The sequence below is a fragment of the Pinus tabuliformis genome, chromosome 3_2 (genome assembly GCF_031772625.1).
Source record: "Pinus tabuliformis cultivar Carrire ecotype Pingquan chromosome 3_2, CPIR1, whole genome shotgun sequence".
In the NCBI taxonomy this organism is placed as follows: Eukaryota; Viridiplantae; Streptophyta; class Pinopsida; order Pinales; family Pinaceae; genus Pinus; species Pinus tabuliformis.
In genome coordinates, this window is record NC_142302.1 from 757,288,534 (window position 1) to 757,301,685 (window position 13,152).

General features: G+C 36.3%; 1 protein-coding gene and 1 pseudogene across 1 annotated transcript; both read right to left on the bottom strand.

Moving 5' to 3' along the window:
* Window positions 1-6,008: 6,008 nt before the first annotated feature.
* On the bottom strand, window positions 6,009-6,447 carry LOC149182813 (xanthohumol 4-O-methyltransferase-like). The gene is made up of 2 exons (XM_089414690.1): window positions 6,442-6,447; window positions 6,009-6,329 (listed from the first exon to the last, which is right to left on the bottom strand). Exons 1-2 carry the CDS (start codon window positions 6,445-6,447, stop codon window positions 6,009-6,011), a joined length of 327 nt encoding a protein of 108 aa, XP_089270816.1.
* A 235-nt stretch (window positions 6,448-6,682) lies between these two features.
* On the bottom strand, window positions 6,683-10,891 carry LOC149182814 (uncharacterized; annotated as a pseudogene).
* Between the last annotated feature and the right edge of the window lie 2,261 nt (window positions 10,892-13,152).

Below are 13,152 nucleotides of genomic sequence, written 5' to 3' on the forward strand. Positions count from 1 at the left end.
CTTTACATTATTTTTGGGCGGACTACCCTTTGACTCTATCCTACTATAATTCGCTCCACATACTTCGGAGTTTTTACAATAACTTAATCCTCCTTTTTGGGCTTTCTACCCCAAAACCCGTTTCGCCGGACCTCTGCTACCCAACATATATAAAAATAGTAACTGCTACAGTAATCAACAGATACAAGCGATCAAAATTGTATATCTAAAGCCATGTAGAAATCATATAATGTGCCATTTTATCCATGTGCACCCAGAAAAAATAAAGAATCCGCAACGCCAACCACCGGTCGGTCTTGCAAGTCATACCATGGGAATATTGCCAACTTGACAGCGCACATCGTTTCCGTATTTCTCAAAATGTATGGACCTGCGCGAGGACCTGAGACCTCTCGAAAGGGAGTCCGTAGAAGAGTTAAATTCCCAGAATATGTGTTCAAGTGAGATCCCCTGGAAAACGTTTTTCAGCAACACAATCCTCTTCATCCAATTTTGCAAGAATGGAGAAGTAAAAAAAGATGTTCGCCTAATCCAGTCAATTACCATCCTAGAATCACCAAAAATGTTGATAGAACTTATGTCAAGCCTACTTGCACACTAATGGATACCCAGAACGCTATCATTTCAGCTTCAAATTTTTGCCAGAACCACCACTTCGGTATAGCTTATACCTCAAAGGTGTAGAGACATCAATATGTGCACTGCAGCCACAACAACCCTGTTGTGCAATCAAAAAATCCAACATCAATTTCTGCACTGCAGCCGCAACAACCCTGATGTGCAGTCCCATCATAAACTCCAACATCAATTTGTGCACTGCAGTCGCAACAATCCTGCTGTGCAACCCCGTCAAAAAATCCAACAGGATATTGGGCAGAGTGTGGGATCTCCAATATTCTTAGTGGTCTATCTTTATGCAGGAACCAACCCTGTTCCTTGTAAGAGGCATAAATTCGTTAAAAGAGGAAGATTTATTTACACAGGGTTTTTGAAAACCTTAGGTAAAAGAGGAGGATTTTATTTATGTGGAGCATTTGTCATTATTGGTTTGATTTTGTAGAATGTTTTTATTTACACGTGGCATTTGCATTATTGGTTTGATTTTGTAGAAGGTAAGAATTTGATTTTAAACTTTACATCCTGGTTGTGGGGAATGCTAGGGTTATGTATGAAACCATAGAATCCATCCTTCAACTCAATGACAAATACTTTTTCCTCAACTCTTGTGTGTATTAGATTTCCAAATTTGTGTTGGTATATGACATATACTTTTTCCTTGACTCTGGTGTGTATTAGATTTCCAAATTTGTGTTGGTATTTTGGGGTTTCTCTTTTTTTTAGTTATTAGAAAAATTTGTGTTGGTATATGGCAGATACTTTTTCCTTGACTTTGGTGTGTATTAGATTTCCAAATTTTTGTTGGTATTTTTGGGGTCTAGTTTTTTTTAGTTATTGGAAAAACCTTTGGGAGATGTTATTATAGAAGCATTGAATCAGAGGATCGAAACACTATTATAGATGCTCAAATTTATGTGAAAATGAATTTCAGTAAATAGTTTTTGACAAATAATTTTGACAAGTGAAAATTACTTCTAGATAGGAAAACTTGTTTATGAACATATTTTTTTATCATTGTAAAGCTTCTTTCGAAACAAAGCATATCATTTTTGATTTCGGACCTTTTTTATTTATATTGTTTCTGAGAATATCTTTTGCATTAATTACATAATTGTTTATTTGGTCAATGTTTTGAACCATCTAATGTAGTTCATTCTCTTTGTCTTGAGAATAAACCACATTAGATGGTTAGAAATGTCTACCAAATACCAAATAAATAATTATGTGATTAATCCAAAAGACCGTCTTAGAAAGCACACCATTGTAAAACTTGCTTTAAAACAACATTTAGCAGTAAAATGTCCTCATAAATAAATACTCAAAACCAAGAAAGAACATTAATTAATTAGCAAAGAAGATCCACTTGAGCTAAACTCTCCCATGGAAGAGCCAATAGTGGATCCAAATGAAATTAAATACACACCTCGTTTAGAGAAAGGAGACCCTCCATCTCAACAAGGATTGGCATAACAAGGTACAATGGATAAGGTACTTGCTTTTCCTGCTTTTCCTTTAGATCTAGATTAGGATGTAAAAGCTTCTCTTAACCCATAAACTAAGTCAAGCTGGTGGATTAGGCTGAAGATAATGAGATACAAAACCAATTAGAACACAAATCAAGATTAGTAGGAAAAGGAGGACTGGTCAAAGACACAGGGAGCTTGGATAACATTGGTAAAGAAAAAAATATCTCTTTTAATAGTACAGCGAAAGCAAGCCATAGCAAACAAGAAGCTAGACTTTGTACCACCTCATCACAGACCCCAAAAAAAAAGAAAAAGCTTGAATAACATTAGTAAAGAAGAATAATCTCTTTCAATAACATAGCCGATACAAACCAAAAAAGCTTGAAGACCAAAGAAGCTTGAATAGCATTAGTAAAGAAGAAAAATCTCCTTCAATAGCATAGCCTATGCAGACAATAAGTTGAGCCTGTATACAATTTAAACATAATTATTTATTTTATTTAGTGGACAATTTACCAATTTTTATTCCATTTTAATATAACTTTCGTAAAAATAATACATTAGGTAAATAAAAATAATTTTAGAGTTCAGGTTTCTGTGATCCATATCAAGTTAGAGAAAGATTAACCACACTAGTTGGTTCCAAACGCGTTGACAAATGGTATTCCATGTGATTTTCGCCAAAGAATCTTTCTCTAAAAATAATTTTGCTTAAAATTTAAGGACAACCATTTTTATAATCTCTCTAAAAAAGCTGCAAATTTGATGTCATTTTTCATTATATAAAATAAAAAATAAAACAAAATGCCTAACCCCATTAGATTGATGTACGGACCAATTTTTAATTGTTTGACTTATTTCATAACTAATTCACAGGATCACCGCGACTGAGACTGTAGAAGGGCCATTACAGAATGGAAAGATCATATACATCATAGGTAAGTCCAGAGACATTAGAATTTCCATAGGTCGTAGTTCATCAATTTTTTTATTGATTTAGATTTTGTGTTATTTCTGATAGTCCTTCTTTAAAAAAAAATTGGGTTAGATGTTTTCAAATTAGTTTAATTATAGAAAACATAACAAGGATAATCACATTAATAAGACTCATAATTTAAAATTTTATAATTTTTACTCATTTAAAAACGAAATTTAAGATTCATCACTTGGAAGTTTATCATTTTTATTATTTTAGAAACAAAATTTATAATTATAATGTAAATTTAATTAATTAAATATTTAAAAAATAAAATCCTTAGAAAAACATTAATTTTTACTAATTATTTTAAATATCTATAATAAAAAACATATTTATATAAGGACTAATGGAGTCATCTTGAAAATAAGCTTTAAATGTAATAGGGTATGATAATGTTTTTTAAATAATATTGTTAAAGCTTATTATACTGGCTTATTATCAGTTTAATGTAATTACTTTTGCATCTATAGATTTGATTTTAAATTAATTTTTTTTATAATTTTATAAAAATTTTGAAATATATATTAAATTAAATATATAGTATTTTTTTCAAAATTTTGAAAAATATATTTTAATTTTTTATTAAATAAAAATAATGAAAAAATTAATTTTATTTAGTTTGGAATGTATTCGTTGGATAAAAAAATATTTAAAAAGATTGATTATTTTTCTTTCAATCATGTGTTTTGTGGATTGATTACCTTTTTTTTAATCATGATGAATCAACCTGTATTTTAGATAACATCTAATGATGATTGTCAATTGTCTTCACTGTTTTTTTGACAACTAAATTATGATAAATTTTCTTACTATATTAAAAAAATAACACTAACCACCATAAACTTATATATTCAACTTAAATTCTTATAATTTTATTTTAAAAAAGATATTAAATTAAAAAATAATTATCAATTTTAATTATCTATTAAAAAAAATTCATCATCCATTTAACAACCACTATTACAAAGATGAAAGAGAAGTGGAGATCAAATGATGCAACCACTATTACAAATTGCACCAAAAATGCTTCGGAAGCCTAAACAACTTTGAGTAATAATAGCATAAATAACCTCATTTTTAATAACGATTCCTGGGCATCTTTCTTAATAAAGGACGAGGATTATCAGCTAATTCACTATTATTAGATGACATCTAAATATTTATTAATTTGTGGGGAATCGTCTTTATTTAAGTAAATGTTTGTTGGTTAGGTTTAAGTTTTTAATTTCATAATGACTATAAAAGTTTTTGTTGGAATAATCATACATAAATTTTTTATTGTTAATATTTCAAAATTTTCAGTGGGTTTTGATCATAAATTTAGTAAAAGGTTAAAAACGTTAGAAATGTTGATGTCCGAAAAATTATTGGATTCTAAATTTAAACTTTATGGGAAGGGGTTGAGGATGGAAGTTATTGGATTCTAATTTTAAATTTTATGGGAAAGGGTTGAGGATGGAAGTTATTGGATTCCAATTTTAAACTTTATGAGAAGGGGTTGAGGATGGAAGCTACATTTGGGGATATTAAACTACTTTGCACAATCATGGTGATAGCATCCCACTGGTGGCACTTCATTCTTCCATCCAACATTGGGGATAACATCCCACTCCTGAGCAAATCATTCTTAAGTCTAACAATGAGATTGACCCCAACCTAAACTCAATTGAATTATAAATAAATAAATAAAATGCTTAATTTTTTAATCTGTAATATACACAAAATTTGAATAATACATACATAATACATGAAATTTTTACATTAAAAAATGAATATAGATATTACAAACTTAACATTACATAATAATTATATTATAAAATATAATTAAATATAAAATACATTAAAATAGATTACAAGTTTATAAATTATAATTAAATTTATAAAATATTAAGAATATAAATTTAGTAGATATTTAAAATTAAAGTGAATTTCTAATTATATATTTGTAATTTAAAATTCATATATAATTCAAATTATATATACTATAACAATTTATGAGAATATATTTCTCATTGCCAAAATTAATTTAAAAAAAAATATTATTAAAAAAATAATAATAATATATAAGTTAAACATATATACGTAACATGTAATAATATTTTTTAAATGGAAATTCATTAACATTTTATTATGGAAATTTTTAACTTGTAAATAGTTATTACTAGCAGTGGTCCCAAAAGGTACAAAGAGAGGCAGATAGGATTATTAAATTGAAATTGTTGAATTTTTCTAGAAGAGTTAATTGGTTTGTGGGAAAACTTGTTTTCTTGGACTGGATCATTGTGCAATTACTTTTCTTTAGATGTTTTGTTTATATCTATATTACAAAGAACACATTGAATGTCTTATTTCATTTTAGAGTAAGTTAATTACCAAAAATCAAGAGGTTAAGTTAATTACCCAAAATCAAGAAACCTCTATAGATGGCCAAGCATATACGAAGAATACATCTCATTCATATGCAATACCAAATCCATCTTTTATTTTCTCTGAGTAAAATTTCAAAAGCATGAACACATGCCATTTCACATGCACAATAAACCTAACTTCTAAAATTTCAATGCTTGGATGCATTCCATTCATATGCTACAGTAAACCCATATTTTCCTTAAATTTCAATCCATAAACACATCCATTCATAAGCCATAACAGAACCACAAAAAACAAAACCCCCTGACCCGTTAATACATTATCTACTCAGAGAGACGAAAGGACAGCACTGTCTACGGATCCTCCATGTCTCTGAAGGAGATGAGGAATGTCCCGTGACCCATTAATGCATTGTCTTCTCAGGAGTGCAAGGTAAGACTAAAGAAAATCACTAGCTACGGATGTTTCATGTCTCCATAAGGCCTTGATAAATCTTCGTTTATTTTGTAAATACAATAATTTGATTGCATTTTAACACTGTAAATACTAAAAATGAGCCCATAAAGAGCAGATAATCAAGAAGGAAAAGCTTCAATCACAGGCTGGAAATCAGGAACGGTGATTATTTTATAACGACCGAATCCACCTTCTAATAAAATCTTCTTCAATTCTTTCTTTGTTATTTCCTTCCCACGAGAGCAGTGCGCCACCATTACCAGATCAAATACTAGAATTAAATTAGGATCCAGAACCGGCTTCTCTTTCTGGCCACCATTATTATTATCATCGCCTCTGTGATTAGAGTCCAGCGCCACTACGTCAACAATAATGAGCTTCCTCATCTCCGGGATCGCCTTCCTGCAGCTCTTCAGTATTTTGATACAGTCCTCGTTGCCCTAGTCATGCATGATCCACTGATGACATCACACAAACAAATTGTACAGTCAAAACGTGCTCTCAGCTCATTCTAATTGAATTACATGACAACTCAGCAAGTTCAAGACTTACCTTCATGAATATGGCGTCCGCAGAGGGCACAGTTTAAATGGTGTCTCACTAGAGGAAAATGAGTGAATAAATTTCACTCCCACAACCAACCACAGGGCTCACAGAATGCATCTGAGTAAATTAACACCCTCCTGAAAGGAATTTTGAGGTGGCGACTGCTAATTGATATTATGTGTATGAATTTTGACAATATTAACTGGCACTGACCATGCATCCTAACAATGAAAATTTGAAAATGGATTCAAATAGAGAGGAGATCAGGAGGGTGGGCAGCACCGGCTTGTTGGGGGGATTCATCTCCTTCTGAAGCAGGTAGGGGATTTTCAGAAGGTTTGATCTTTGGAATGTCACTGAGCATCTGAACAACCTCTCTTATGGTAGGCCTCTCTACGCTATGTTCTTCAACACATGCCATTGCCACACAGAAAACGTGGATAATGTCGTGCAAAGGAACTAAAGACAGCCTCTCGTCCAAAATGTTTGAAACTCCTTCCTTAGTTGAGTTAGTCATCTTGTTAACCGATTGAATAATATCTACACCATCTCCAAACTCCCCCACCGGCCTTCTACCAGTGACTAGTTCCAACAGCACTACTCCAAAGATATAGACATCACTCTTTTCATCCACTTTCAGCGTGTATGCATATTCTGAAAAAATAACACAAGAGAAATATTGTATGAGAACTTACATATAAGCATTCGATCCATCAACAGCCTTCATCTAATTGATTCTCTTTAGAGAAACAGAGGGCATGGAAATTTCACATTGAAATAATATTAAAGGCAAGGAGATAAGCTTGATTGTTTACCTAGAGCAATGTAACCATAGGAACCTGCAATGGAAGACATACATTCCGAAGCCCCAAAATACTGCAAAAACTTTGCAAGGCCGAAATCGGCTACATGGACCTCATAATTGGAATCCAAGAGAATGTTGTTGGACTTTACATCATGGTGTATTATAATCGGGCAGCAATCATGGTGTAAATAGTAGAGCCCTTTAGCTGCCTCAACAACAATCTTGTATCTGGTAGCCCATTGTAAATGCCCACCTTTCTTCCCATGTAGTAACTCTCCTAGGCTTCCGTTTGGCATGTACTCGTAAACAAGTAGATTGATTTCTTGATTTGAGAAAAACCCAGACAGTCTCACTATATGGCGATGTCGAATTTTGCCCAAAGTCTGAATCTCTGCAGCAAAACCATGGTCGTGAGAAGACCCTCTTCCAATCCCAGGCAACCTCTTCACTGCAAATTCCTCACCACTCCGCATCGAACCCTTGTACACAACCCCTACTCCTCCCTTCCCAATAATATTTTCCTCTTTCAAACACTCCAGGACATCTTGACAGGTGAAGTCCAGCCTATGGAATGCTATTAGCTTCCAGGATCTTGAAGCATTGCTTTTCTTCAAAGCCCTGGCTTTGATGATGGCAGCAGAGGAAAAAACGAGTGAGCATAATAGCAAACCTATGACCAAAACCAGCTTTACAGTGGAAGAAAACGAAGAACCCTTAACATGAGCATGTGGCGAATTGGGCTGAACTATGCAAGGTCCCAGATACAGCCCACACAATCCAGGGTTCCCAACGAAGGAAGTTGCATTGAAGAAAGTGAACTAGCCACCATTTGGTGCAACACCAGACAGATTATTGTAGGAGAAATCCACAGAAGTCAAGCTCTACATCTGCTCTAATTCAACAGGAATGCTTCTAGAGAAATGATTCCGCGAGATATTCAGATAATTAAGGATGCCCAGATTGGTGATTGTGGAAGGAATTGGGCTACTCAGATTATTCCTACTCAAATCTATATATGATAAAAGCTTGCATTGACTTGTCCCATCTGGGATTTGCCTCGAGAATCTATTGTTGCTGAAATCCAACTTGCTCAGTTGTCTCAGTTCATTAATCTCAGTAGGAATAGGTCCTGTGAATTCATTTCCATCAAGAAAAATCTCTGTTAAACCAGCGAACTTACCTATAGTCCGAGGCAGGGGTCCGCTGAGCATATTATTGAAGACAATCAGCTGCGTCAGCCCCAGGGAAACTTCGATACCCTCTGGCATTAGGGGACCAGTCCAGACACCTACTTAACAGGGGATGCATACTGAAATAAAATTCAACCTCTCGTATGTGTTATTTTTCATTGAGAGGTTCATTTTCTCAAAATTTGCAAAGAGCATTTCATGGTTGATTAGCGGAATTTATTAAACATGAAAAATGTTGTGACCTCAGTAAGACGGGAAGAAGATTTGAATTACCTTCTGGCTGGAGGGAATGCCTTTGAGATAAGGTGAGCTCAATACCTGCAAAACACGGAACAGGTTCAAAAGGATTATAACAAAGCTTTGTAAATTTTATCGCTACAGAAGAAGAAACCCTAACTGATCAAATCTCCAAAGAAATTTGAACCAAAGAATCTATTTTTTGTTTTAATTGTCCTGTGTAAAGGAACGAGAAAATTCGAGGTAAGCGATGGAGAAGCCTGGCGACTAAGACCGCCTCTGTTGCATAAGTTAAAAAAATTGATATTTTTGTCACTAATAATTTCTCTAAACAATATATTTTATGATAATCCATGCTTGGTGGGAAACAAATTCCAAAGCTTGTTTAATATTGAAACTGAAAAATATTTGATGTATTCCGAAGCATTTAAGCTGTCTGTATCACGCTCCGTAGTAACTCTATTTTCATGTGACAATCTTATAGAAATTACAAAGAGTCGGAAAATTTTCCATAAAACTTGTAAAAAATGCAGACTTCGTACCTGAACCTGATCTTGTAGGAATTTAATGTATCCCATGGCTTCAAAAAGAACAGATGTCATATCGGTCTGCAAAATCAAGGTTAGGACATAAAACACAACCTTTCGTGAGACAAATAGGTTCATACATGTCTACCGGCTAGGTTTCTGTTTTTTCCCTGAAATTAGATATTGAAAATTGAAGATTGAAATGCTGAAAATTCAAGATTTTACCTTTCCAAACGGCGAGACGAGTTGCTGCAACGCCGGAATGCGTTCCCGTAGCTTCTCTTTGCGCACCTGCACCTTTAAAGAAAACCTTGAGTAGAAGCCTCTTCAATTAGTAAAATTTAAAGTTATTACTACACCGGGTGGGAATCGAGCTTGTGACCTTCTTCGGAGGGCCCGCAGAAGCTTCTGTTCTAGGCTTCTTGAAAGCTGCATTAGAAAGCCCGGCTTGATCGCTGCTTCTCTTCTGTTCAGTAGTGCACTCTCCACCTTCATCAACCTGCAGAAGCTTTTGTTCTAGGCTTCTTGAAAGATGCATTGGAAAGCCCAGCTTGATCGCTGCTTCTCTTCTGTTCAGTAGTGCACTCTCCACCTTCATCAACCTGCATAAGCATCAACAGATATAAATAAAAACACGAAAAATGCAAGAAAATAGTAAGAAAGCAGATAATACAGTGATGACTTACAGCATTCTTCTGCAAATTATTATTGTTCGAAGATGATATTAAATAAAGACGAGATTTGCAGGACCCCAAGGTTGCCGGAATGGGGCCGAAGAATAAATTGCCAAGTAGAATGAGGCTCTGGAGCTTCCCATCCATGCAGAGATCCGAAGGTACCAGACCCGTGAGCTTATCAGACGAGACATCCAGGGTCAGCAGCTTGCCATTTCTTCCGAGGCGGCGGGGAATTGAACCCGTGACGTTGTTACTCCAGAGATTCAGCACCTCGAGGTCCGACAGGTCGCCGATGGAATTGGGGATTCCACCATGGAGCCTGTTATGGAACAGATTCAGGAGCGTGAGCGAGACCAGGTTCTTGAATTCTTCCGGGATTTGTCCAGTCAGCTCATTGAATGAAAGATCCAACGACTTGAGGTTTCTCAGATTGCCGAGCTGGGGAGGAATGGGGCCCGACAGGACGTTCAAGAAGAGGAAGAGCGAGTCGAGCGAGCTCAGATTGCCTAGCTCTGCGGGAATCGAACCCATGAGCCCGCAGTTAGACATGTCCAGTCAAATGAACTTCTTTAATTTCCCAAACTGAGGCGGAATCTCGCAGGAATAATTGTTGTAGTGGCCGATGAAGAGGTATCGCAGCTCGGCGAGTTTGCCGAGCTCCGGTGGCAAGTCACCGATGAGGCCATTTCCGTTGAGGCCCAGGTAGTCGAGACTCGTCAGGTTTCCGTAGCAAGCAGGAATTGAACCGTAGAAATAATTTCCGCCGAGGTGGAGGTACCGGAGTCTGGCCAGTGACGAAACTTCCGGAGGCAGGGGGCGGAAAATATCTTCAAGAGTGACATAAAAGAATGGGAAAACGCAGTAATGCAACTCAACTAATATTTGGAAAAAGTAGTCACACTTCAAATCAACGGTTAAAAGTGTCTCACCTGATCCAACGGAGCAGGGTAAAGGTGTTGACGATTGTTGATACATAGGAAGGCCTATTGGCCTAATTACAGTACAAAGGGCTAATACCATGGTCTCCATATAAACACAACAAAATACGAGCTCGTCTCTGATAGGGGAGATACATCTGAAATAAATGACATTGCTGATTTGTTTGGGGTGAAGATATGTCCATTATCATCTGGGATTCAAATACCTGGGCTGTTTCCTAAAGCCCAACCAATACATAATTGCTGATTGGGATTGATTAATTGCTAAATTTGAAAAGTTTTTGCTCATATGGGACCATAAATGGCTTACAATGGGGAGCATATTAATTATGGTTAGAGCAGTTTTCCAAGGGATTTTGGTATTCTAGATGCATATATTCAAAATTCTCCAAGCGATAATAAAAAAGATTGAGCTTATTGTGTCAAACTTTCTATGGTTTGGTTCCGGCTCTAAGAAAAAGATTCCACGAGGTGGACTAAATCTCATTTCTAGACTGGTAAAAAAAGGTGGCTTGGGCATCTTGAGCATAGAAAGTCTTAATCAGGCTCTTCTGATGACTAACCTATGGTGCATATTTGGGGAGTATGGCCTATGGCAATCAATTATGATGGCTAAATATATTCCTCAAGGATCAGTGGAGGAGTGGATCCAAGTAGGATCTCCATCGAGGTCTTGTATTTCAGTCATTTGGCAGAGCTTAAGGTCTATGATCCTTTGGTTATGCAACAACCTTTTCTGGGTTGTCAAGGATGGGTAGAGTATACAAGTGGGTTTGGATGCAATTAAAGGCATGTCAGGATGTTATCTTCTATCACTTCCATTAGTCAATATTCTCCATGAGCAGGGTTTCAACAATTTGGCGAGTATTCTGAGGGGACAACATTTGCCTCTATCTTCTATCACTTCCATTAGTCAATATTCTCATGAGCAAGGTTTCAACAATTTGGCGAGTATTGGGAGGGGACAACATTTGCCTCTATCTATTGCTTCTTGTCCTCATGCTCGAGACATTGACATCCCTACTTTCCTGGAGGCAGAATGGGAATCATATCGAAGTAACCTTTGCCAAGTTGGCATTCTCTAGACTCATCCGATTAGACTTGTGTGGGGCAAACATTTGTTCGATGACAGAATTGCAGTATCAAAAGCTTATGAACATATTATTTCTGGCTCACAACCCCTCCCTTTTGTTGTGCTCATTGTTAGGCTACGGGGGTGGGAGGTGCCTCTTAAGATATTATGTTTTACAGGGCTTATTCTCCATAACAACATTCTCACATGGGACACCCTTCTAAAGAAGGGGTTTATCGGGCTTGGCAGATGTTCCCTCTGTTGGGCAACAACAGAGGATTGTCACCATGTTTTCATCCTATGACCTTTCTCTAGGGATATCTGGAAGTGGGTGAATTCTCTTCTAGGCATACATATTATAGCTGATATGTCCTCGGTGGCTGATTGGATTTTCTCTTGGGAAAAGCCAAAATCAGGCTTATAGAGCAGTCCCTCTCTACATTATCTGGAGTATTTGGCGGGCTGGTAATGAATATATTTTTGAAGGATCTTCCCCAGATTCATTATTGTCTTCCCCTCCATATCGTTTCGCACTTTATGGAGACTGAACCATGGGTACCCAAGGCTTCCCCTCAGACTGCAAGTTTCGTTGAATTGGATAATATTCATCCTATTTGTTATTCTGATGAGGCTTCTACTGGTGGGTGCTGTGGGTGCGGTGTCACACTTCATATAGATCATTCTATATCTTTTCACTTCCGATGGTTTGGTGGCCTAGGTGGCAACAATCGAGCTGAGCTGTTGGGTTTATGGGGTGCTTTGCAGGTGGCTCAGTGGCTCTGCTTTGATAGCATTCGGGAGGTCTGTGACTTTCTACTATGTGATGGATCAAGGTCGTTTCGTTGTTCAGATTCCAGCTCTTCATAATTGGATGCAACACATTTTTGTACTTAAGGCTCTATTCTCGAAGGTCACCTTCCAACACATTTACAGAGAATAGAGCTTTGAAGATAATTCCCTCTTAAAGCGAGCTCTGTCTCTTCAGACCGGATTTATGCACTATGAAAAAGTTGTGGACGATAATATTCGTAGCCAGGGCTCTTTTGTATTTTTTTGAGTTTTCTCGGTCTCTGTTGGGTCTCATTGCCCTGTTTTTTGCTCTATTTATCTCTGCTCAGTTCCTGCTGGGTTTCTTTCGGGCTCTCCGGTGGTGTGCACAGGGGACGACTTTGTCTCTTTTTTGGCCCTCCTTTTCTTCTATTCTTTCCTCGATTGGGAGAATGTGTTCCTGGACCATTTTCCCTCATGACGCACTTTTTGGCTAGTGGTGT